At 37.2% G+C, this 23771-nt stretch overlaps 3 protein-coding genes across 5 annotated transcripts; 2 read left to right on the forward strand and 1 right to left on the reverse strand.

The window, feature by feature from the left end:
• The first annotated feature begins 618 nt into the window (after positions 1-618).
• Positions 619-6370, forward strand: LOC141899251 (spliceosome associated factor 3, U4/U6 recycling protein-like). The gene is made up of 21 exons (XM_074785437.1): positions 619-763; positions 874-1000; positions 1374-1478; positions 1563-1747; positions 1969-2068; positions 2146-2267; positions 2350-2505; positions 2601-2739; positions 3305-3415; positions 3497-3562; positions 3652-3710; positions 3792-3901; positions 4014-4404; positions 4491-4656; positions 4735-4841; positions 4916-4999; positions 5078-5182; positions 5265-5354; positions 5438-5521; positions 5804-5970; positions 6193-6370. Exons 1-21 carry the CDS (start codon positions 644-646, stop codon positions 6335-6337), a joined length of 2739 nt encoding a protein of 912 aa, XP_074641538.1. The 5' UTR covers positions 619-643; the 3' UTR covers positions 6338-6370.
• A 397-nt stretch (positions 6371-6767) lies between these two features.
• Positions 6768-19294, reverse strand: LOC141898356 (protein O-GlcNAcase-like). Of its 2 annotated transcripts, XM_074784209.1 has the most exons (16): positions 19278-19294; positions 18821-19049; positions 18311-18406; positions 17786-17837; positions 17350-17578; positions 16814-16982; positions 16633-16731; positions 16111-16380; positions 14760-15520; positions 14174-14348; positions 12753-12806; positions 11473-11558; positions 10055-10159; positions 9877-9968; positions 9027-9222; positions 6768-8606 (listed from the first exon to the last, which is right to left on the reverse strand). In XM_074784209.1, the coding sequence occupies exons 3-16, from the start codon at positions 18381-18383 to the stop codon at positions 8304-8306; spliced, it is 2664 nt and encodes an 887-aa protein (XP_074640310.1). In that variant the 5' UTR covers positions 18384-18406; positions 18821-19049; positions 19278-19294; the 3' UTR covers positions 6768-8303. The 2 variants fall into 2 exon arrangements, with proteins under 2 accessions (XP_074640310.1, XP_074640311.1); XM_074784210.1 differs by lacking the exons at positions 12753-12806; positions 18821-19049; positions 19278-19294 and having other exon boundaries at positions 18311-18735.
• A 955-nt stretch (positions 19295-20249) lies between these two features.
• LOC141898841 (aspartate aminotransferase, cytoplasmic-like) lies at positions 20250-23639 on the forward strand. 2 transcript variants are annotated; one of them, XM_074784968.1, is made up of 10 exons: positions 20250-20471; positions 21147-21341; positions 21641-21822; positions 21993-22101; positions 22236-22348; positions 22514-22618; positions 22696-22846; positions 22913-23078; positions 23147-23289; positions 23368-23639. In XM_074784968.1, the coding sequence occupies exons 2-10, from the start codon at positions 21233-21235 to the stop codon at positions 23505-23507; spliced, it is 1218 nt and encodes a 405-aa protein (XP_074641069.1). In that variant the 5' UTR covers positions 20250-20471; positions 21147-21232; the 3' UTR covers positions 23508-23639. The 2 variants fall into 2 exon arrangements, with proteins under 2 accessions (XP_074641069.1, XP_074641068.1); XM_074784967.1 differs by having other exon boundaries at positions 20254-20471; positions 22212-22348.
• Positions 23640-23771: the final 132 nt, after the last annotated feature.

A 23771-nucleotide genomic window follows, 5' to 3' on the forward strand; every position in this document is an offset into this window, starting at 1 on the left:
AGAACACCATATCGGTTGGATTAGATAATCGGCATACTTGCTCGCCGAGCGAGTATGCTGAGTATGCTAATCGATTATGATAACCAATGTTCATAAAAATGACGGATTATGACATAATCCATGCTCATAAAAACGTTTTGCATACTCGAATATACTAATCGAGTGTTCATAAAAAGGCCTCATATCGGTTGGATTAGATAATCGGCATACTTGCTCGCCGAGCGAGTATGCTAATCGATTATGATAACCAATGTTCATAAAAATAACGGATTATGACATAATCCATGCTCATAAAAACGTCTTGCATACTCGAATATACTAATCGAGCGTTCATGAAAAAGGCAAAGTTGAAAAATATACACTGCGGTGGCGCTAGCGGACGGACACCCGTACTGTAAATAAGTCGTATCTCGTATGTCATATGTCGTATCTCGTATGTTGCATCTCATATCTCGTATGTTATCTCGTATGTCGTCTGAGGTCTTCCATAGAAAACGTCAAAATCCTAAAGCGCCGAAAATGCTCCACGCGACCCTTCATCAGCTCTCGGAGCCATCCGGCTTAAGGCTAGCTCCGAGTCTATGGGTCTATGGGTAATTGCAGTGAGTATTAGCTCCTGTTCTCTTTCGTTTATTGTACGAAAATGAGTGAAGAAACCCCAATGGACATTACAAAGACTTCACCCGAGGATGAAAGCTCGGATAGTGATAGTTCTGATGAAGAGGAAGCAAATGAGCTCAAAATAAAACAATTACAAGCCTCAGTAAGTTCTGAATTTAACATGAATTGATGTTAAAAGTTTCATGTGACACTGGCGCCATCTATCATCAACCGGTAATACTACTGTACATATGTACATATTATTTTTTACAGATAAGTGAAAATCCGTACATGTATGATAATCATGTTGAGTTGATAAAATTGTTGAGAGAAACTGGTGACCTGGACCGACAGAGATCTGCTCGTCAAGCAATGAGAGAGATTTTTCCACTAGCGGAAGGTAGGCTACAGTACCCGCCACAGCACAGCCATCGGCATTAGTGCTTGTCACCAGTCAAGAGCTGGTCAGGGTACAGAATCAGGGATTTACCATAGTCAGTAACCTGACTGTGGTTTAGTTTCACGATCGGATATTTTCACAAACCACATAACTACGTTGGTATAAGCCCATCCGATTATAGAAAGCTTACCACCAACGATTAGGTAACTAACTAGGATTTACCAGTACTTTAACTAGTAGTGAATCCTTGATTTCTTAACCCTAGCTACGCACAACAAGCCCCTGTTGGCTGTGTACAGAACCTACAGATGAACGAATTAATGAAAATGTCGACTGGGAGTGATATAAATGGAAAGAGATTTTATTTTCACAGATTTATGGTTGCAGTGGTTGAAAGATGAAATATCTTGCCGCGATGATGATCAAGATCGCTCTGAAATCATCGAATTGTTCGAAAACGCTGTTCAAGATTATCTGTGTAAGATTCTAAAACTTCCGTATTTGATTTCATACGAATGAAATGTTGGATTCAGATTTATTCTGGTTTTGTATATTGCTGTAGCTGTTCCTATATGGTTGGAATATGTACAGTATTCTATTGGTGGTATGGCGAGGGAAGGTGGAATTGAAGAAATCCGACGAGTCTTTGAGAGATCGCTTACTGCAGCAGGATTACACGTCTCTAAAGGACACGTTCTGTGGGAAGCTTACAGAGAATTCGAAACAGCAATATTAGGAGGTTTACAGGTTTGAAATGCCCTATCCAAAGATTCTTACGGATCAGGATCCTTAGAGAAACAGCCGCCACTGAGGATATCTTCTCATTTGATAAGGGAATTTTTGGCCAAGGGTCAGGGAAATATCGAGGAATTTTGGATTCTCTAAGAATCCTGCAATCCTGACTGAATTTCTATCCAATGTTCATTTATCTCAGAATATTTATAAATGATTGCGTTGATTTTTTGCAGCCGGGTGGATTTCAGTCTAAAGAACAACAAGAAGCAGTTGATTTACAAATTGAAAGAATTACAGCTTTGTTTAAGCGTCAACTAGCGGTCCCTCTTCTGGGTAAGTGTTGCAGTTTCAGAGCTGCAATTATTTTTCTTCAGCTCGTTTTCTAAAAGAAAACAATATCTATTTTTTAGGAATGAAAAGCACATTTGGCGAATATAAAGATTGGGTCGATCAAATTGATAAACACGTTAAAACTACTTACGATCGAACTATCGAAAAATTACAGGCTTTACAACCATTTGAAGAGGCTTTGGTAAATAATCAACAAAAATTATCTCAACCAAGAAAAATTTCGCAAATGAAAAAAATAACTTTCGTTATTTTTCTTTCTGAAGCAAAATGGCACAGCACCGTGTTTGGAAGAATATCTGTCTTATATTGAACATGAAGAGAAAAAAAGTGACCCAGCGCGTATTCAGTGTATTTATGAACGGGCTATACAAGAAAACTGTCTCATTCCTGATCTCTGGATTAGATATACTAATTATCTGGTAAGAGTTGCTCATAAATTGTGTACACAAAATTTTGTGAAATGATTTGCCCGATTTTGAAATTGATATTTCTCTTTCAACAATTAAACTTTCAGGACACGAAATTGAAGATTGCTGGTGTAATAATGAACGTGTATGATCGTGCTATACGCAATTGTCCGTGGTCCGTTAATCTGTGGATCGGTAAAATACGAGCGATGGAACGACACAATCAAAAAATTGATACCGTGAAAGGTAAAATCGTGAAAATTCATCTATGATTAGAATTCTGTATTCAGTTCCGCAATAGAATCTTGTCACTGAACAAAGTTCTAATAGACAGTTGTTTTTATCAGGGTCCCTACGACTCCTTGATTCCTTGAAAACGGAAATTGCTTTTAAAGGTGCTTGAAACTTTAATTCAAGCAAAACGCCTGAAACTCCTTCAAAAGTCCCTCAATTATGAGAAATAAGCGATTAGAAGTTGTTGTCTAGTTTTGTACAGCAGACTGTGCCTAAATCATTACGCAAGTGAGACTAGGATTTGTTTGTGCTGAATTGGGAGTTTAGATAATGTAAAGGATAAAGAATTTTCTGATAAAACCACTGAAAGGGTTTACAGAGATAAACATTACCGAATTAGAGGAGTCTACAGTACCGGTAATTGGGATATGGAAGTGATGCAGACGCTCCCTCAAAATTTGAAATTTTCACCTTTAAAACTCCTCGAAAACAATCCAGGAATGACTGATCTGTAAGGACCCTGTATATCCAGGAATGACTGTTTGTTCATTGTTATTATATTTAACTGTAATTTCAGATGTTATTGAAACAGCTTTGAATTCCGGTTTCACTCAAGCAGCGGAATATCTGTCTGTATGGACGGCTTATATCGATTTCCTGAGACGAAGAATTGATTGGGAAGCAACTGGTTTGTAATCTTACCATCGTTTTATAGATCTTTTCACATCTGAATCATTACCTGGTATCCGATGATTCGATGTATTTACAGATCACGTGAAGGAATTGGAACAGTTCCACTTGTCTATCGAAAGAGCAATTGATCATTTGACTCAATGTATGTATTTGAATTTGGGAATGGAATTTTATAATATTTTGATAATAGTTCCAACCGCATGATTTCAATATGGAACTCTTTTATTCCAGTGTTTGGTAATGAAGGAGACCCAACTTGCTCCTTACAGAGATACTGGGCATTTATAGAAGTATGTTCACTAAACTCAACCTTAATTCTTTATCGTTTAGTTCCTTAAACCCATGTCTTACCAAATTCATGATTATTTCAGGTTAAATTCTGTAAGAACATGACCAAATCTCGTGAAATATGGAACGATATCATGCAGAGGGGAAACGGAAACAAGGCAGAAATGTGGATGGAATTTATTCGTCTAGAAAGGTTGGTAAACTTGACCATCAATTTTCAAATTCATGAAGAATTAGTAATAGATAGTTATATCGCAGTGTGTAAAGGGAATGGCTCTGTATGAAAACAAACACTATAATTATAGGGCGTATGGAGACAGCAAACACATTCGTAAAGTGTTTCAACGCGCGATTAATTCAGCAAATGATTGGCCGGAACTTGTTTGCGAAGCTTACATTAATTATGAACGAGAAGAAGGAACTCTAGAAAACTTTGACATCGCCAGTCAAAAGTGTGAAGCTCAACTGGCTCGCATTGCGGACAGACGGGCAGTCGCAGCGGAGAAAGAGGCTGAATTCGAAACGCAGCGAAAAAATCAGAAGAAAAAGGCACCGGCAAATAAAAAACAAGTGTTTAAAAAAACGGAGCAAATCAAAAAGAAAGAACCGCAAACAGAAGCAAAATGGAGCGATCAGGTGTCGTCTAGTAGAATTACTCAACCAAAAACTGAACAAGATTCAGGTTTGAAACGCAAAGTAAGTTATTCATTCGTAAAGTATTTTACAATGTGTTGATCACATCTTCAAATCACAATTAATAATTGTTATGTTTCTCATTAAAGCACGAAGAAATGAAAGATGAAGACGGTTTTGCGGTTCCGCAAAAGTCGCTCGGTCCTCCACCACCAGGTTTCAAGGGACCACCACCTCCAGGGTTCAAGGGAACAACTCCAGTTGAATCAAAACAATCCGATCATGTTTCTGAACCTCCTGAGAAAAAGCTAAAAGGTAGAATACAATCATGTCTAACATTCCCATTTCGTTTCAATCGAATTTAATATTTTAATATTTCCGGTTGTTTTTTAGAAGATGAACCAGTGAAATTCCATACAGAAATGGATGATACAAGCGTGTTCGTTAGTAATCTATTGTATAATGTGGATGAAGAAAAGATCCGACAGGCTTTATGTGAGGTGTGTATAAATCTTTGAATTCTACTCTTCTATTTACGTTAAAGATTATAGTCTGTTCATTTTAATATTTTCAGTGCGGCGAAATAAAGGAAATTAGACTCGTCAAAAATTTCAAAGGAAAATCGAAAGGATTCGCGTATGTTCAGTTTAAAACTATGGTAAGTAATAATTCAGTTTTTCGCTGATTTAACAATATTTATTTCAGTAATCTTCAATTCAATTGTTGCTTATTTTAGGCAGGTGTAGAAAATGCATTTAAATTGGATCGTAAAATGATTGATGGTCGACCGATGTTTATATCACCGTGTAAAGAGAAAACTCAACGTAATAAAGTTTTCAAGGTAAATAAATCACATGTTATTAATTATACTACTGTTTTGTTTGATTCAAATAAATGACTTTTGTGAAAATCTTACTTTTAAGTATTCAACGAACTTGGAGAAAAATAAATTGTTCGTTAAGAATCTTCCGTTCACCTGCACACGCGAAGCCCTTCACACTATATTCAGTCAGGTATGAAGTTATGCTAATTTATACGACTCGCAATACAATATTTCACTCAAGTTGTTCAAGTTTTGATACGGTTTTCATTTCAGCATGGTGAAGTGAAGGATGTAAGACTTGTAACTCACAGAAGTGGAGCCCCGAAAGGACTAGCTTACATCGAATATGTCGATGAGGTATCAAAGAGTCAGTTCCAATGTTACATCAACAAAAACCTACACAAATATAAGTAGTTACCAGCTCCAGGACCCCTGAAGTCCTACGGATTTGTGTTATTGGTGTTCTCAAAGTGAAAGTGCTATTCAATTTATCAGTTGAAAAATACACTAATGTGCATCCAATTAAAAAGAAATATTCTGAGTTAGGACTCCCAACTTTGTATTGCAAACCCCCGACCAAAATCCTCGATCTGCCGCTGACTAAGTATAAAACTTATTGCATTATGTTTGATTCTTCAGACCGAAGCTAAGAATGCTGTTTTAAAAACAGATGAATTAATGATTGGGGACCACAAAATATCAGTAGCAATAAGTCAACCTCCAGACAGGAAAACTCCACTCAACAGTCGACCTGAACCTACAACATATACTCCTAGTTTAGGAGGAGGCAAGAAAGAAAGTGCTACGTAAGTATCTGACAGTTAGAAGGTTTTGGATATTTATTGAATGGTCAAGGTCTCTACGACTCCACGATTCCTTGAAAAGTTCTGATTTAAGAGTCAACTGGGATAAGCAAGCGATGCAGACGCTTCCTCGAAATTTTCTCCTTTTAAACTCCTTCGACACTCCTTTCAACCAGGAATGGCTGATCTGTAGGGACCGTAATAGTATTCTAATTCTATATTCAGGCGTGGTAAAGCACATACAGCTTTGATGTTGATGCCGAGATCAGTACAGCGTAAACCAGAAGCGGATAAAGAGACATCGAATCCATCTGCTTCCACATCCAGAATGAGTAATGCAGATTTCAGAAATATGTTATTGAAAAAATGAGAATTTTTCATTTATTTTTTAAACAGAATTGTGCGCACATATTTTGATTTTTTTTAGTTAATAAAATAAAAAGCTGTACTTACAAGAGTTATATTCATGGTTAAATGTATCTTGAAGGATTGGATTAGAGCTGTTTTGTTTAAATGGAGCTTGATTTTGAGGTTCAGGCGTGGTTTGTAGCAGTAAGGCAAAGGTTGGCGCTTTTCAGCAGTTTTGTTTCTGAAAAAGCAAGTTTTAGTGAATTGCACCTTTGATCGACATTGTGACTGCTCATGATTTGTCAAACCATCACAATAACCTTCACGGACAGACATCGACCCTTAACACAGGATTTAATTTCTATCTTCTTAAGGTTGTGACTATCTTTGCGAAACGACTGCATCAGCGAATCAAAAGAACTCGGTTCGTGTCAATCGTTGATAATTCTTTTATTATAAAACAAAATATACAAATTATCTGTACAACAGCATACAACAAAAATTCTCTTCAGGCACAAAATGTTCTTCAAATAACTCAGAAACTCTTCTAAATTGGATGATTTAAATCGTAGTTAAGTTATTAGTGGATTACCCTTCATTCAACAAACTCTGTTGGACCTAAATGAATTAATAAATTATCATTCACATGAAATATTTTTTTCACACATGGTGGACTATCACAGGTTATAATTACATAAGTAAGCCGACCCTCTATTCAGATCAATATTTACATCTGTACAACGGACAAGGGAAAAGAATATAAAAAGCACAAAATACAGCAAGCTTTTCTTCTTAATGAATATTTTTGTTCCTCACAATACTTCGCTATATATCAAATACAAACTTCTACTCCTGGTAGAACATTACCAGTCCCTCAAACTTAACTGCAAAATAAATTTGATGAATCTCCCCTTTCAACTAGCATACAGCACAGGTTAAACAACTATTGAATTCAATTATGTTTCTATGCTACAAACTTAAATGTCAACAGAATTTCATCTGTCTTATCGGTATTCACTAAAGGAGTAATTTCAGCTAATAACAGTAATTGTAAGTTTACAGTTATTCCTATAAACCAAATTAAATGAATTAAGACATTTCTCTTATCAATAATAGCAAAATTACATATGTATTTTTGATAATAGCCACTTTGTGTCGCATTAAATGAACTAGTTACGTCATCTCACTGGCCTCATTGAAATCATATTTGTTAAGTAGATTTAGCAATATACTGTACAACATTTATAGGACATGACTAGTTTGAACAAAAGCACCTGAAAATGTTGACAAGACATTGATAATTCAGCGGGGGTTAAACAGGACAGCGTATATCATCAAATACTTCGTAATAGTTTAAATATATTCTTCATGTATAATATCATCCAATATAGTTCTCTTAACTGTGTTGAACGAGTTTAAACTCTTCCCAGCTTATCTTTTCCTCTCTGTTTAGGACAAGTTAACCACATCAAGACCCTGTTCCCTCGCTGTTTTCAACAAATGTATTCCTACTTCAGTCATTATCATCATTACTAGTTCGTGTGGACACTTGTAGACAGAGGTTTAGCCAGTATGGCTACAGGCAGCAAGAGAGTGCACCCACCCATGCAACATATTCAAGATTCCTAGGCTAAACCCCCCAGTCCCTACTGACCCCCGAAATGATTTAAAATATCAGAAGTCTATTTTTCTGATCATTAGACATCATAATAAATTATTATCAGCTTATAAACCCTTTTTTTGATAAATTTCAAAGAACGCACAAAATTCAACAAATTTCTTAAACACTGGGGGGGCCACTTTGACAACGTTCATTGAACAGTTAAGGAGGGTTATTTAAAGTGGGTTTAATGAGATGCTTGCTTCGTTTGATTGATTGCACATAAACAAGTTTGGCCTCACAACGCGTTTCACAAGACGATACAATCGCAGCATTTATTCCAGAGGGCGCCACGTCGATCGGATCGTTCGCTTCTAACAATCGAAGGTCAAATTATACGGCCGAGAACAGCAACGTCCTCCGGGACGGGAACGAGGCTACCGGTGCAATCGAAGAATCCGAGCCTCGTGTAAAAATCGAATATTTGCCGATCTCCGACGCTGACCTCTGTGTGAACTCCGTGTGAACCGTTGGCTTTCAACGCGGCTAACACGCACGCTAGCAGACGCTTGACAACGGCCGGGTCATCGATACGCTCCGGTAATATATCCATCCGGATCACAGACGGATAATGTTGATACAAACCGTCAGAAATCTGCATCTTATCTTCGTATAAACTCATTATTATCTCCTATAAAAACAGCGTAAAGAACTTTAATTCAGTGTAGATGGCGCCCCTGCACGGTATCACGTTTTGAATGTTTACATAATAGAAGCCAATTTTTTTCAAGGGTCACATATTCAAATATCTTAATTCTCAAGGACGGTAAACCAACAAATTAGTAACTGCAGTAGTAACCACAAGGGAGTTTTTACAGAAAACCACAATATTCATTATACAGTCAAACCCTGATATACCGCCCTCCCATATACCAACACCCCCTGCCTACCGCCAGGTTTTCTCGATGTACATCTCTATATAAATAGTAAAACACCCCCGATATACCGCCATACTCTCTATACCGCCAAAATCATTCTGCACCGATGTGGACGGCATATCGGTGGTTGACTGTATATACTTTGTTGATTAAACTAGTGACTGAAGACATACCTCAGCTGGAGTAAGATCAGTTGTTGTCAGTGGTTTCGGATATTTCTCATGTAGTTTTGTCATGTATTCCTCCTCGATACGACTGTGTAAACTACGGACGTCTAGTGAGGCTAGAGCGTAACCTACGATCTGTGAGTTACTATCCTCGACGACGAAACAATACTGAGGGGATAACTGCAGAAACGCTCCTATCAACCTACAAATCGTAATCGAATATCAGTTAGTCCAGTATCTAACAGCAGTTCCTGAAATAACTAGGGAAAACATGTAAAATTGGCAGGTATTCATTCTCTCCAGGGGCCGGTTGCAGTCATGGCTTAAGACTTAAGACCAACTTAGTTCTATAGCCAATCTAACAACTTAGGACCAGTCTTAAGATTTAAGAACACTTTTTGACTTAAGTCACGACTATGCAACTGGCCCCAGGTGGTAACTCATAAGATTGTCTGGTATTCACACTGTCCAGGGGCCCGTTGCATAGTCGTGACTTAAGTCCAAAAGTGGTCTTAAATCTTAAGACTGGTCTTAAGTTGTTAGATAAGCTATAGAACTAAGTTGGTCTTAGACTGGTCTTAAGTCTGAGCCATGACTATGCAACTGGCCCCTGGTGATAACTCATAAGATTGTCTGGTATTCAGCACATATTACATTCAGTATCTACTTTTAAGTAACATCCACTTAACATACATTCTATGCAAGTTATGTATCATCTAACGCTAGAGGTATACAGAAAAACCTCCCTTAGTGAATACCTCTATTTAGTGAACACCTCTCTATAGTGAACAATTTCTTTGGAACCCCAAGTGTTCACTATTGAGAGGTTATAATGTATCATAAAATGAACTCTTACTTGTCAGACATTAAGTCGGGATGTTGAGGGAATATGGCAGTACCATCCATTCCATCATCGCAAGTCAAACGACAAATAGAACGAACATGTTCCTAAATAAAAATAACACGAAATATGAAACTGAGATAGAAATCATAAATATCGAAGGAAAGAGAGAGAGTTGTCTAGAAAATCCTACCTCATCCGGCGGCAAATACGGTCGAATAGTGAATATCTTTGAATTTGGCTGATCGGGAGGTTTTAACGTGAACAGATCTAACGCGTTGTCCAATGGAAGCATACGCTGTAATAACGAGTCAATCACGCAAATACAATATTAGTTCACACTGAAATCATCTGCATTCGTTTGATTAACCATCAAATAATCATTTACGATAATCATATACATCACAGATATAGGAGGTCAGTTCGATTATCTACAGCTCAGCAACGTTTCAGAAGAAATTGTCACTTTTCTGTTACAAATAAGAATATTATCTGCCCACTGCCAAATCTAATGACTGAATATTTCAAATAATTGTTCATCGATTCTGGATCCAGTTTCACAGTTTATATCCCTAAGAATTTGACTCTGGATAAAAACACTGAACTAATTTCAACTCCTTAAATCAAACTCTTAATCGCGAACCGCGGAACTGGGTTCTGTATCTAACTAAGTCACAAAGCTGTGATTACTTCCAAAACACGCACCATAGATATTCGACAAGACCATCGGAATAAACATGAATAATTTCATCCACAGCTCCACTGACATCCTGCGTACTGAATTTTCTCTGTTTGAAAAAACTCAGTTACTTCCACTGGTCGATTGAGAGTCCCCAGAAAATTATCATAAATCGTACAAGCAACATTAACGATTTGTTACTCAGATATTTGCTCTGAAAACTTCTGAAATTTCAAAACATCGTTTTCAATCTCACAAACCAAAAGTAAGAACAATAGAACTCGCTTAATTCAGATTTTTCAAACCAGATTTTCACATAATACGGAAGAAATATTTGGTCCACTCAACCTGGAACCATGTAAACTATTATTCAAAATTCAGATTCTACTTAATTTGAATAATTCAGATTATATCTAATTTGAAATCTGTGCAATCTCAAGTCATCCGAAGTCAAGTGAGTTCTGCTGTGAATGGTAAAACTTCATTCAATAATCAGATATTCTCAAACAGAGCAAACATTTGACATAAAATAAGTTAATGTTGCTTATAACCGCTGCGCATTAAACGACCTTCAATTGATGTTGCAAGGTCGTTTAATATGAAATATACGTTCCTATATCTGAAAATACAATATTCATTAGCGAATTCTGAAATCATTTTGCCTCGCTGAAACATGATCTATTCCATTATACCCAGGAATAAATTTAGGAAAATAATGAACTGGCATATATCAAATACACATATTGTTTCAATGAACATTTCTATCTGTGAAATTTTAATTAAAAACATTTCATATCATAATTGAAGACATTTTCAGCGAGACAAAATAGACGCATGCGCACACAGTGAGATGAGGCTGTCAAGAGCTGTGGAGAACTGAAGGAGGTTAAAAAATACAATATCAGAACCAGCTGCATCGGACATATACATACTTGGAACTCGGCCTGTAGGCCACCACGGAACACCCACGGTTCTTGGTCTCCACTCATAAAGGTTTCTTTATATCCTTTAGTACACCCTGCACAAAAATTAATGATTGGAAAAATTACGACATCTGAAGGGCCACTTACAGCATTTCATAGAGAGAGTGAGCAGTGATCCTCGAAGCATTCAGCAAATAATGGCAGAATCTTTTCAATGGTATCATTTTCAATTGTATGGAAAAATTTAGGCATAGCAGTAGCTCAAATTAAGGCCAGTCAGAAAATGAATCATTAATTATTAATTTTGCACGCGTTGAAAAAGTTATTCGATTAATAGAGCCATAAACTGATCCAGTAAACTAAGTGCGGATGATTCGAATGGACAGAAGGGTTTCTGATCTTACTGATTTCAGATGGTGGATTTAATTAATACAATTGCGAGGAGACTCTGCCACATTATTTGACATAAAACGATATAATCCGAAATGTTCCTATCCTAATAAGACGCCCTATTGCGCAGTCACATTTTCTAGACGCGGGGTTTGTTAAAAATGATTTTTGCTCGCACGCGCGCGCGCTCTGAAAAATGAAACCATGTTATCGACTGCTCAGATCTGTCTGAAACTTAAACGAGCATTTTGCAAACTATTTCCCAACCCTCAGGAATTCATAGATATAAACATGAAATAAAACCTCTCGATGCGCGGTCGAAATCTCAGCGATTAATTTTATCGAGCAGTTTTTTTTAATAACACGAGTTTTCAGAAGTTCTGCTCGTATAAACGAACGACGATGCGTTGTGCGGTTTATTTCAGTTTTTTATCTTTGAAGTGCTGAGTTTGTGGGAAATACCGTGCGTTTTCTTAGTAAATCCAGACACGTAATTTACTCATATATCGACGTGCCTGCCAGAAATATATATATAGTTACAACCTGTTAAAAAGTAACAACGCATGTTAGTAAAACCGATATTTTCCCTATGACTCATTGTGTAACAGTTGTTTCACAGGGTTCTGCCGCGCGTTCCGCCGCGATCTCAACGACTGAAGCGTCAGTCGTGAACAAATGCGCATGTGACTTTAAAATCATTCCGTTCGATCAATGTATTAACTACCTACCACACCGGGGACTAATAATAATTATGCGTGTGCGAGGATTTAGAATTTTTAAAGACATATTCTAGAGTATGTTTATGTTTTTTTAAATACGACGATCTTGCTTCGTTCGGTCGACCAAAAATGGAGAAAATAAATGTGTAGGAATAAAAATTCCTGTTTATTTGAACGTACAGGAAAAACTTCGCCTCATGTAACAAACGCTGATATACGGAACTTGGCCGAGAGCTGTAGAAAAGAGAAGAAAAAGAGAAAATTATTAATATGTGCAGCGAACGAATCAATCAGTAGTAAATTCAATAAAATCGAAATATATCATGCAATTTTTCTCTTTGAAATACGACGTCGTTGAATTTCGAGTCAGAAAACTAATATTTGTGTTCATATCGTATACATCCCGTGGACTGAAATAAATCCAGCTTCATTTGCCACAGTTTTTCACGGAAAAAATTTACGAATGAAATCTTCACATCTTTTTCTTCGTTGCCTGAAAATCATTTTCTCACAAATGTAGTTATTCGATAAATCGCGTATTCATCACGAGTTGCTTTTGGTTTCATTAAAAAATATTTGTGCCCCGGAACATTACCGCCACTTTAATCTGATTACTTTTTACCCGGACGTGAACATTGTTTTCTTCGACACGAGATCTGATAAGAATCCAATTATTAACACAGTCAAGTACATAGCACATAGACAGACACTTCGATTATACCCATGATCGAGCAATCACAATAAATTACCCTGACTTTTAGCTCTTTTAAACAAAATTCCCAGACTATGAAAAGGTTAGTGGCCTCCCTGACTGATATAGCATCTCGCTCAAAAATAATCAATCTATCGAATGATTACATCTGTTCAGTTCACACATAACCGTTTGATGTCAATGCTTCAGTTTTCATTTACTTATATTTTAGAACATAGAAATGGTAAAAATGCGTCAATGAACGTCTCGAAATCATGTTTCTATTCCACTTGAAAATGTTGATTTCATCGAGAAAATTATTCTTAAAAAATGGTCGAAGCGGAATACTGAAAACACGCTTTCTGGACGCGCCATTTGAATTTGAGACAGAAATGAAATTTTGATATTTGCCGACATCAAACTGGTTTTAATGAGGTACGTAGACATTTGCAGTGATACTCCTATCATATCCCACACTATTTCATTAAATCTTTATCTCTCCCTAACATATCTAAGAAGTTCATTTCTATTTCAGTTCAGGACTTTAAAGCCTCACGACGATGTTTTCAAATAGTACATGTGCGGGATAGAAATAAAAGAAGCATAACCGCAAATTTGCAATATTCCTCATAAAATAATTAAAATAAAAGTGCATGAAAAACGGTGGCAATTTTAGTAGCGCATCATTCCATACAAATATATACAATTCAAACAGAAATCCTAGCTTTCTGTCAACAAACACTTCCAACATCACCAGCTGATTTACGATCGATAATTTAGACACGGATGTAGCTTATCGAAAATAACGCCCAGCGATTTCGTCATCATTGTTAGAAATAATACAATCATGCGAAATTCGATATAAATAGACACAGGATTCACAGCTCTCCGAGCGATATTGAATGCTTACCTAACCACTTGACGAACGAACTGAGTAATGATAGAATTCCTCTCATATCCCACACATACGGATACAGATCGTACAGAATTCCACGGTTCGGAATGTGGAATAATTTCTCCACAATGTCGGAGATATGTCGGACTTCGGCGTTAAATTCAGCAGCTTTTTTCCTCCACTCAGATTCCTAGAAACAAATAATGGAAACAAATGCAATATTCTGACTCGATTATGTGATCCTGTTCAACGTTTATGAGTTAAAATTCAACCCTAGGGTTAAATATTTCGAAATGAGCTGATTTCTACTCATATCTAAGTATGTCTATAAGGTTAAGAATGATGAAACTTATCCAGTTTATGAGATATTTGGCTGAAACAGCATATTCTATTTATTCATGTATAGGTGGACTGTAGATAGTGTAAGGATTAGATCAAAATTTCTATTAAACTGATTCTAGGGTTCTTACAGATCAGGGAATCCAAAATTCCCTTGTATCTCCCTAACCAATTCCCTGATTAGAATAGATGATATATCCTCAGTGGGATGAAAACCCTAAACCGTAAGAACCCTGCGACTCGGGACTCATATAATACAAACCTCCTGTTTCGTGTGAATACCGACAGCGTTTTGAATAACCAGGTGAGCGTTCGTTTTCAACCAGTGAAAATCATTGAGCAATTGAACGGCGCGCGGTCCGTGTTCATACGGCAAATAAAACAAATCAACTAATAATAACACATCATCAGCAGTAAGTTTACCCTCGTGTCTAATACGCGATGTTTCTTCCATTCGATCGCAGCTCATTTCTTTATTATTATCATCGACTTGCATTTCCTCGCAGCATTTCGCGGTCACCACCGACGACCCGTCGTGTGTGGCGTCCAGTTTCGAGCTGCACTCCATCGGTTCTAAATCGAGCTGATAATCGGGAGGAGGCGACGTGGAGCTGACGTCGGACTGCGCGTCGGTAAGACTATTAACCGGACCGATCGACGCCGGTTGAAGATACGACGAGTTTATATCGGCCAATGAAACTAGTTCGTTGACGTTTTTAATCGGCGGGTGAAGATTGTTTTGCGTATTGTTCAGATTCGGTAAAACGTTTGTCGTCGGGGTAACCGTCATGCACGTATTGACGCCCGTTTGAAAAGCCGCGTCCGGGATCAACATCGGTTTTTTCGGCTTCTTCACGCACGACGTTTTGACGACGTAGAATTCGTCGAGCCAGTCGTCGATAGCGACCTTTAACGCGTGCCGCGGGTTGAATGCATTGTTAGGTGAGAGTTTGTCGCAATAATCGGCGAAGTATTCGTCATTTTCAGTTTCCAATTTGATGTCAGAATCCACCGGGCTGCACACTACAATAACAACATTTATCTATTGTCTACAGCTCGACTGAGAATCAGAGCATGAAATATATCATATTATTACATTTCCATTAAATGAAGTTGAAAAAGTTTTCGCACACCCAGACAATCTGTACTTATTATCACCCAAACCTTGATCTCTAATCATACTTGAAGCTATAATATTCTTGGTACAAAGTTCAAATATCCAGTTTATCTTGTTTTTCTGTCAGGTTTTAAATATCTTTCTTAGTACTACAGAACTGAACTCAAACTCAGTTGAAGTTTTTAAAAATTCACATTTCGACTTCGAAGTTAAATAGTGGGATCTCATTTATGAGCGTCATGAAACTAGATCGAGACAAACATCAGTTTTAACTTTTCAGCCCTTTTTCCCGAATACTAAGATTAGCTCTTGACATTCTATGTAAAATTGCATGTGAAGATACAAAACACTGCCAACAGAATTTGTAAGTAGAAACTTCCAGTGCTGGCATTGAATACACTGGGCATATCTTAAATTATTCCTTAATCCTTTTTAGAATTTAAGATTCCCTGATATGAACACTGAAAAATAATTAAATCAACCGATATAAACTTACCTCGAACGACATCAGTGTTTGACTGGCTCCATTGTCCGAGCGTGTGGAATGCTATGAAATTAGCGTCGAATTCGTTGTTCGGATTCGTCAGGACGCCGCGTAAATGAGGAATAATCTCCGGATGACGACCGTCGTACGGGCCGAGAAATAATCGTTTTTGGTCGTAATCGTTAGCGTGAATATTATCCCAAATAACGGGAGCGCGACGCAACACCGAACCAATCTCTTCTAATGATTGAACAGTGATGTTTTTAGAAATCACTTTCGGACCTGTTGAAAATTATACAAAATTTATTTCACTACTTAATATGAAGGTGGGGTTTCAAAGCCAAATACATTAGATTTGAGGTCATTGATCATCGATTAATAAACAGGATTAATGATTAAGTACACACGCACCCATGGCAGACAATATATAAATGTCGTATTGCTTGATGTCAATTAAAAAATATTTAGGACCGTAACATTGAAAATTTATGGCCAGTCTTCTAACTATCAATAGAATATTGCATTGAAACTCACCAGTCCACATAATATCAATACCAGGTAATAATTTAGTACCCAATGTGTTCAAGTATTCAGAAGTTTTGACATCCGGTACAGCCCTAGTTGAGCAATATTCTAGGGAAAAAAAATAATAATCAAAACATCGAATTAACTTTCCAGAAGAAATTCATCATATCACGAGAAATGGAAGACATACCTGTCGGACAAAATAAGAACTTTGATTGTCCGAGATGTTGATAGACTTCATTAGTAACGGAGACTTGAGCGTGTGCGAATGATTGAAACATTTCTTTATCGGCTTCGCACATTTCAATCTCGATGTCATCGAATAACAAAGCAAATGACGTGCAACCAAACTGATTCACCTACAAATAATAACGAGTTTAACGCTTATTTTCCCAGAACTAATTTTTTAGCTCTGTTTTATTTTCGCACGGTGCTCCTGTTAAAACACCTCAGGGGCCCAGTTTCACAAAAAGGATTAAGACCTAAATCGATTTAAGATAAACTGAATTAATGAAGAAATTAAATCGATATAAGAGTTAAACCTTTTCGTGAAACTGGACCCAGCAGGAGACTAATCACAACTATGAGACATGAGCATCAGAAGCAGAATTCAGGAATAGTGGTTTGATTTCATCTTCAAAACTTTAATAGGAAGTAACAAAAAATCTATGACGGATAAATACATCATGACGATAACTGAAGCGTAACAGTAAATGATTTTCCTACCTGTTCAAGTTTGCGTTTGAGGTAGGTAACATCTTTCGTACTGGAAAACGTAATATCAATACCGGGAGAAAGGGCGTACACGAACGAGATACCGTGTTCAGAAGCAGCTTCTATTAAACTCGTTAAATGATCGGCTTCTTCAACTGAGTATAAATCCCTCCAATAAACACGATGTTTACTGTCATCTTTTGGAGCATATAAATACGTATTCAAACCGAATCTCTGCATCCTAAAAAACAATTTCATTGTATTGAATTGACGGGTGATATTTTGCTAATGTGGCAACGTTCCTTTTTAGAGCTATTTTTCCGAAGGTTTATTCTTCATGAGCCATTCATACACGCTATAGCAGACAGCACAGTACTAACTTAAGATAATGGAGAAATTAAAATCGATTTAAGAGTTTGACATTTTATCGTCCTGGGTTATTTTCTACCTTTTGAATAACTCCTTGCGCTGATCTGTAGACCATGGTCGACCATAGAAACCTGAAAACATGGTGAATAACTTTGTACTTTTCCACTTAAAATATGGCAATATCCATGAAAGAGGAGATAAGTGAGAAACAACATAACACAAAAAAAAACTCCTTCTATTGAAACACCAGATGCAGGTATAAATACGTTGTATCCTAAAGAAAACATGAAGAAGTTTATTAAGCTGTTTAGGGCGTGTCAAAATACATATATATGTAATGAGGAAGATTGTTGCCTTGCCCTTAGTAGTTTTTGGATTGATTGCACCTCCTCATTTGTAACTCAGGGAATCAATTCCTCTCATTGCATTTAGTTAAAACTACATTGATAAACAATGATTTGATTCAATAACTATGAAAAGTGGCTCGCACAACACTAACAACAGTCGTCGTCCAGACCAGACCAGATCGAGGCTTGTCAAAATGTATTCGCAAGACGCCATTTTTTTACAAGGAAAATCCTCTAAAAATCGAATGTAAATTCACCTTCAACGACTCCGCAAAGAAAGTTCCCATTCAGATCATCGCCTTCTACGTTTTGAATCGACGTTCCTGTCATTTCAACTCTATATTCATTCCTGGCTGAAGCGAATAAATGTGAAAAATCTGCAAGAATTTACTGAAAATCCGTCGCATATGAGACTAATTTGTTTCCGTGTTCAATGCGCATAGCAATTACGCAGCGAAATCGAAGCTCAACCAATCAGAATGCGGTTACTCTCTAGTCACGTGACAAATTGCGTCTGCTAACAGATGGCAGCACCAGTTTATTAATTCAATTCAAAGAAGTTTATTCCGATTTAGGCTTTTTGTCACGCCAACAATTATTCATGTACAGTAGGCATGCAATAAAAATATTCTTTTTACTACGTAATGACTGAAGGTAAATGAAGCCGAGGACTAAATTCAGCCAGCGTTAAACCCGGAGTGTCCCAGCTCATGGAGTGCTCCATATTGATGGGCTTACAATATAGAATGTTTGGGCTATGAATATACCATTTGCGCCGGGGCCAACGGTCGATATCTCGTATCTCTTTGGAAGTTGACGTTCGGTGACATAGGGTCGCGGGGATGACCGTCACTTGGCTTGACCCAGCGGGTGGCAAACTTGGGCCTGCTGGCGTAGATTTGATCGAATTTCTGTGCATTTTGACTTATTCAAATTTGGCTCCCGATCCCGCGGCCACGGCGCGGGCCGAACCCTGACAGTGGTGGCGACTTGCTCCTACAGCGAAGAAATCGAGTCTTATTGTCAGAAACAAATACTCGAAGATAGTACTGAGTCGAATAAACACTATAATCCGTGTACACTGGTGCAGCCAGATAAATGAAATCCCACAAAATTCCACCAGATGGGCTCAACAGCCGAAACGTTGTGGTTTCAAATAATCAATTCTATCGTATAATTAAATTCGAATTGTGGGATTACTACATTCAACTCGAAGATACTAACCGGCAATCGAAGCTGGCGTCAGGTTCCACCTCCTACAGACGATTGAAGTCGAAAACTGCTGAAAATAACAATCGTAATCAGCATCACTTTACATTATCCGGGTAGTACTCAAAAGAACAATAAATAAACTTACTTAGACTGCTGAGAGGCTAGTTCCATAGTTGAGACTTAAGTCCAAAAGTGGTTTTAAGTCGATTTACCACCAGAAAACCGAACAAAAACCGATAACGAGCACCGCCCATTTTCCGACGACCAAAATTGGCCTATAGTGTGTGAATTATCATCAGCTAATTGATAATGCAATAAGAAAAATTCAGACAATATATATATCCCATAGTCTAACAATATTTTTTCAACCAAATTGGTAATTGCTGCTTAACTATGAAACACATTTCTACCGCCAAGTACTTATCAATGAGCTAAAATCGTTATGACTGCAGTGAACTGATATAAATCTCAGTGTATAGTTAACGAATATGTTAAAAACCCACAGTAGATTCTGTAGAAACAGTTTATTTCCTTTTACAGCTTCGAGGTTAAAACTAAACCTCAGAGGAAGAAAAAAACCTGAAAACTGTAAGGAAATAAACTGTTTGTACAGATCGACTGTGTCTTTCTATTCGTTGAAATCATTATATTTCCCGTCGCGATTTGATCGGTTTATCCCTGAAAATATACTGTAAGTGCTTTTAGTAATTTCAAATATTAAACTTAACATTAATCAATTTGAATTCAATTCTTCAAAATTCATTGAATAACTTTTGTGTAATGTTAAAAATGATAACAAAAAAATAAAGTCGATTCTTATAACAGTGCTCGGTTTACACAAATGACAGATGACACCGGATAAAATTTTTATCATTTAACGACGTAACGACGGTGCTGGAATTAATAATGCTTACTCAGCGGCGAGTAACAGTAAATCAGTTTTAGATTGTGAACGTCGTACGTGTTTCGAGTTTAAAAATGTTTCATTGCGTAAACTGAAATCCAGGGGACGAGAGTGTACAAATAAACTTGTTAGATATGTAATGGAACCGGTTACTAGGCTATTCAAACACGTTTAAAGGATACTTTAAAAATTTTACATATATATATCAGTTCACTACGACGAAAAACTATTACTTACTGGCAATCCTTCAAATCGATATACAACTGGTATAAGTTAAACACAGCCACAGATTGGATTGTGAGGTATGTGTACCACTATTAGCAAAATACAGGTTGACAAATATTCCTAATTTTTCTAAAAATTCTTAATCTTTTTCTGAGCTCCTAGAATAATGCCTTTGCTATGTTGCTCCATTTTCGGTCTCCTTTCCTACCTTTCTCTTTCTTGTGGTTGGCTCCGTGCGAAGTGCCAATCCACGATGCGAGCGCCTAACAGCTACCTATCAATATTGTGAAGTTACCTTACGGAAAAGAAATCTAGTGACTACGGTAACCAAATGATTGATACGGCAGTTCATAGGAAAACGAGTATTCAGTCGGCCGGACTGAACGCGAACTCGAATGGACTTATTAACGTTAATTGAAGTAGTCATTTATACTCCTTTCCCATCAAAGGTTTACCTAACAAATGCAGAAAGAAATCCGATATTCTTTTTAAAATGACCCATAAAGCGATTTTCCTCCTAAATAAAGGTAACAGAGTAGACAGTTCGTATAATGTATTATAATCAAATCCCAAGAATTGATAAATAGACAACATTTGTTGCAATAATTGGCGTTTCAACTTTAGTTCCCTCTGCACCCGGCCTCTGCATGACATAATATGCGGTGAACAGAAGATGTCGTTCGTACCAGTTAGAACTTCGAATTATGAATTATGAATGATTAGAATAAATAGGTTTTTTTTTTATTTACTAGACCCTCGCTGGCAAATTCGAAACTCAATCGCCATCCACCGTGTATTATTACTAAAGGACCTGAAAAACATCCATAAACACAACATCATGTCACGCTTCGGCGCAACTGAAATGGGTCGTCCAGTTGAAACTTACCTTCAGTATGGAAAGTGGAAAAATGACCCGAATCCACAGAAGTGTGATATGGTAATAGGAGGTACTGAAATATCGCTCACAATAAAAAAGTAAAACTTCGTTCATACTACTCAATGTTAACAGTAAGGAATAATTGTGGAAAGGGGAAACATTTTGAAAAAGATTCATGAGTAATCGGGTAGGGGGATTTGGAATGAAAGAAAATCGCTTTATTTTTAGTCGGTGTGGATAATGATACCCGAATATTGTCTTATTTATTGCCTGCACTCCTGACTTTTGCAAGTCACGCTATTAACTGATCGAACCTGACAAATGTATCAATTAGAAAACTATTGTCCAACGCGATTTGTTTCTTTTTAGTGTATCGAAATAATGAAGGTAACGTGTGCGATTTAGATGTTGTTAAACTCGCTGAAAAACAGATCGCTAACGATGATTCTTTGAATCACGAATATCTACCTATAACTGGATTACCGGCATTTACTAAATCATCCTGTGAATTGGTCCTCGGAAGAGATAGTCCAGCTTTCATAGAGGATAGGGTAATATATCATCAATCTGTTCTATATATTTGGTAGATACGAGAATATTTTCTAATATCATTTCGGTTAATATAGGTTTTGGATGGGCGGTCACAACATTGGCCACTTCTCCCTATATACATGGTGATGCTAAATGTCCATGTTCGTATCATTTCGTTGTTCCCTTACAGTATGGAGGATGTCAGGGTGTTGGCGGTAGCGGAAGTTTATTTATTGGTCTCGCTTTTCTTCGTCAAATTGCTAAATATGACATCGCTTATGTGTCAAAACCAACCTGGGGTAAGCGTTTGTGACAAGTATATCAGAGAAAGCGTTGGTGAGATTGTGGCTAATATTTGCAACAGCACCTGTTTGCCTTTTGAAACTCGCCCCATCGTTCTTGTTCTTAGTCTATTTAGTTGTTCATGTCGTAGAGGATCATATTGGTTTGTGTGAGAAACTTGGATACAGCGAAGTTAGAGAATATACTTATTGGGATCCGGAGAAAAAAGCCATCAATTTCACCGCTTTTTTGGATGCTCTCAAAGTAGGTTCTCATTCTTAACACGATTTGCGGAAACTGGAATCAGTTTAACAGTTTGACCAAAGAGATGGAATTTGTTGATCTCTAATGTTTTAAACCTATTGATCTGGCTCTTGATATTCATTGTGCTAATTATTTGGGTTTATAAGAACTTGGTTTTATTTTTAGAATGCTCCTGAGAATGCAGTGATTCTCTTGCACGCAATTGCTCATAACCCGACCGGTATGGATCCGTCTCATGACCAATGGAAAGAAATTGCAACTGTGATGAAAGTAAGTGCGAAAATATCAGTTCATCTTCTCATTTCCCAGCTACTCGTCTAACATATAAGATCGCGTTTCGATTTCAGGAACGAAAACTATTTCCATTTTTCGACCTTGCTTACCAAGGTTTCGCTACGGGAGATTTGGAATCGGATGCCTGGGCGCCGAGATACTTCGTGCAAGAAGGCTTCGAATGTTTCATTGCGCAAACATTCTCGAAAAACCTTGGATTATACGGTGGATATAATTGTGAATGAATTTCGCTACTATAGTTGGTGACACTGATTTCTTAACTTATTTCAGGTGAAAGAGTTGGTAATTTGTGTTACGTTGTCAACGACGCTTCCGTTTTGTCGAGAATGGAAAGTCAAATTAAACTGATCGTGCGTCAAACTTATTCCAACCCTCCGAGTCATGGAGCTCGTATCGTCGCTACTGTACTCAATAATCCCGCATTATTGACTCAATGGTAATTTATAAGATTCCTTCCATTATTTCTGTTTAGATTCACTCATAGTTTAATTGTTATTTCTCTAGGAAACAACACGTAGAAACTATGTGTGATCGTATTAAGAGTATGAGAGTGGGGTTGTTTAACAAACTGAAAGAACTGGGTACACCTGGAACCTGGACACATATTACAGCGCAGAATGGCATGTTCAGCTTCACCGGTCTAAATCGTAAGTGATCCTCACAGTAGCTCCGGTCGACTTACAAAATGATTGACACGAATGTATCAATTTCATTATAATTTTCAGCTTCACAAGTTGAAGAACTCGAGAAGAAATACCACATATATATGCTGAAAAGTGGACGTATGAACATGTCTGGATTGAACACTAAGAATTTAGATTACGTCGCGAAATCAATTCATGAAGTTGTTTCCAAAGAACAATAAAAATAAACTTACTTAGAATGCGTGCTTTGTTATCCCAAGAAAATGGATTTAAAAAAAACGTAGTTTATGACTTTGAAAAACATCAATGCTCAAAATATGATTCAGTGCTGATTACAAGTATTTCAATAAATTGACGGTATTATCGAGAGTAGTAACTCAAGTACCGGTGCGTCATTCGTATTTTTTTCTAATACAAAAAATGTTGGCTAGACATTTTCTATCGTGTGCGATAAAATTTCAAACAATCAACACTGACGATGTGCA

This window comes from Tubulanus polymorphus, chromosome 2 (assembly GCF_964204645.1).
Source record: "Tubulanus polymorphus chromosome 2, tnTubPoly1.2, whole genome shotgun sequence".
Classification (NCBI taxonomy): domain Eukaryota; kingdom Metazoa; phylum Nemertea; class Palaeonemertea; order Tubulaniformes; family Tubulanidae; genus Tubulanus; species Tubulanus polymorphus.

Excerpts from the sequence above, each read along its gene's own strand:
- LOC141899251 (XM_074785437.1), top strand. The coding sequence starts at position 644 with ATGAGTGAAGAAACCCCAATGGACATTACAAAGACTTCACCCGAGGAT. Across the intron at positions 4,405-4,490 it reads ATTCAGGTTTGAAACGCAAA|CACGAAGAAATGAAAGATGA; the intron begins GTAAGTTATTCA and ends TTCTCATTAAAG. Across the intron at positions 4,657-4,734 it reads TCCTGAGAAAAAGCTAAAAG|AAGATGAACCAGTGAAATTC; the intron begins GTAGAATACAAT and ends GTTGTTTTTTAG.
- LOC141898356 (XM_074784209.1), bottom strand. The coding sequence starts at position 18,383 with ATGACAGGAACGTCGATTCAAAACGTAGAAGGCGATGATCTGAATGGG. Across the intron at positions 11,559-12,752 it reads CATGAGGCGAAGTTTTTCCT|GGTGTACTAAAGGATATAAA; the intron begins GTACGTTCAAAT and ends ATTTTTGTGCAG. Across the intron at positions 10,160-11,472 it reads GCCTACAGGCCGAGTTCCAA|CGTATGCTTCCATTGGACAA; the intron begins GTATGTATATGT and ends TCGTTATTACAG.
- LOC141898841 (XM_074784967.1), top strand. The coding sequence starts at position 21,233 with ATGTCACGCTTCGGCGCAACTGAAATGGGTCGTCCAGTTGAAACTTAC. Across the intron at positions 21,823-21,992 it reads CAGCTTTCATAGAGGATAGG|TATGGAGGATGTCAGGGTGT; the intron begins GTAATATATCAT and ends GTTCCCTTACAG. Across the intron at positions 23,079-23,146 it reads CCCGCATTATTGACTCAATG|GAAACAACACGTAGAAACTA; the intron begins GTAATTTATAAG and ends TTATTTCTCTAG.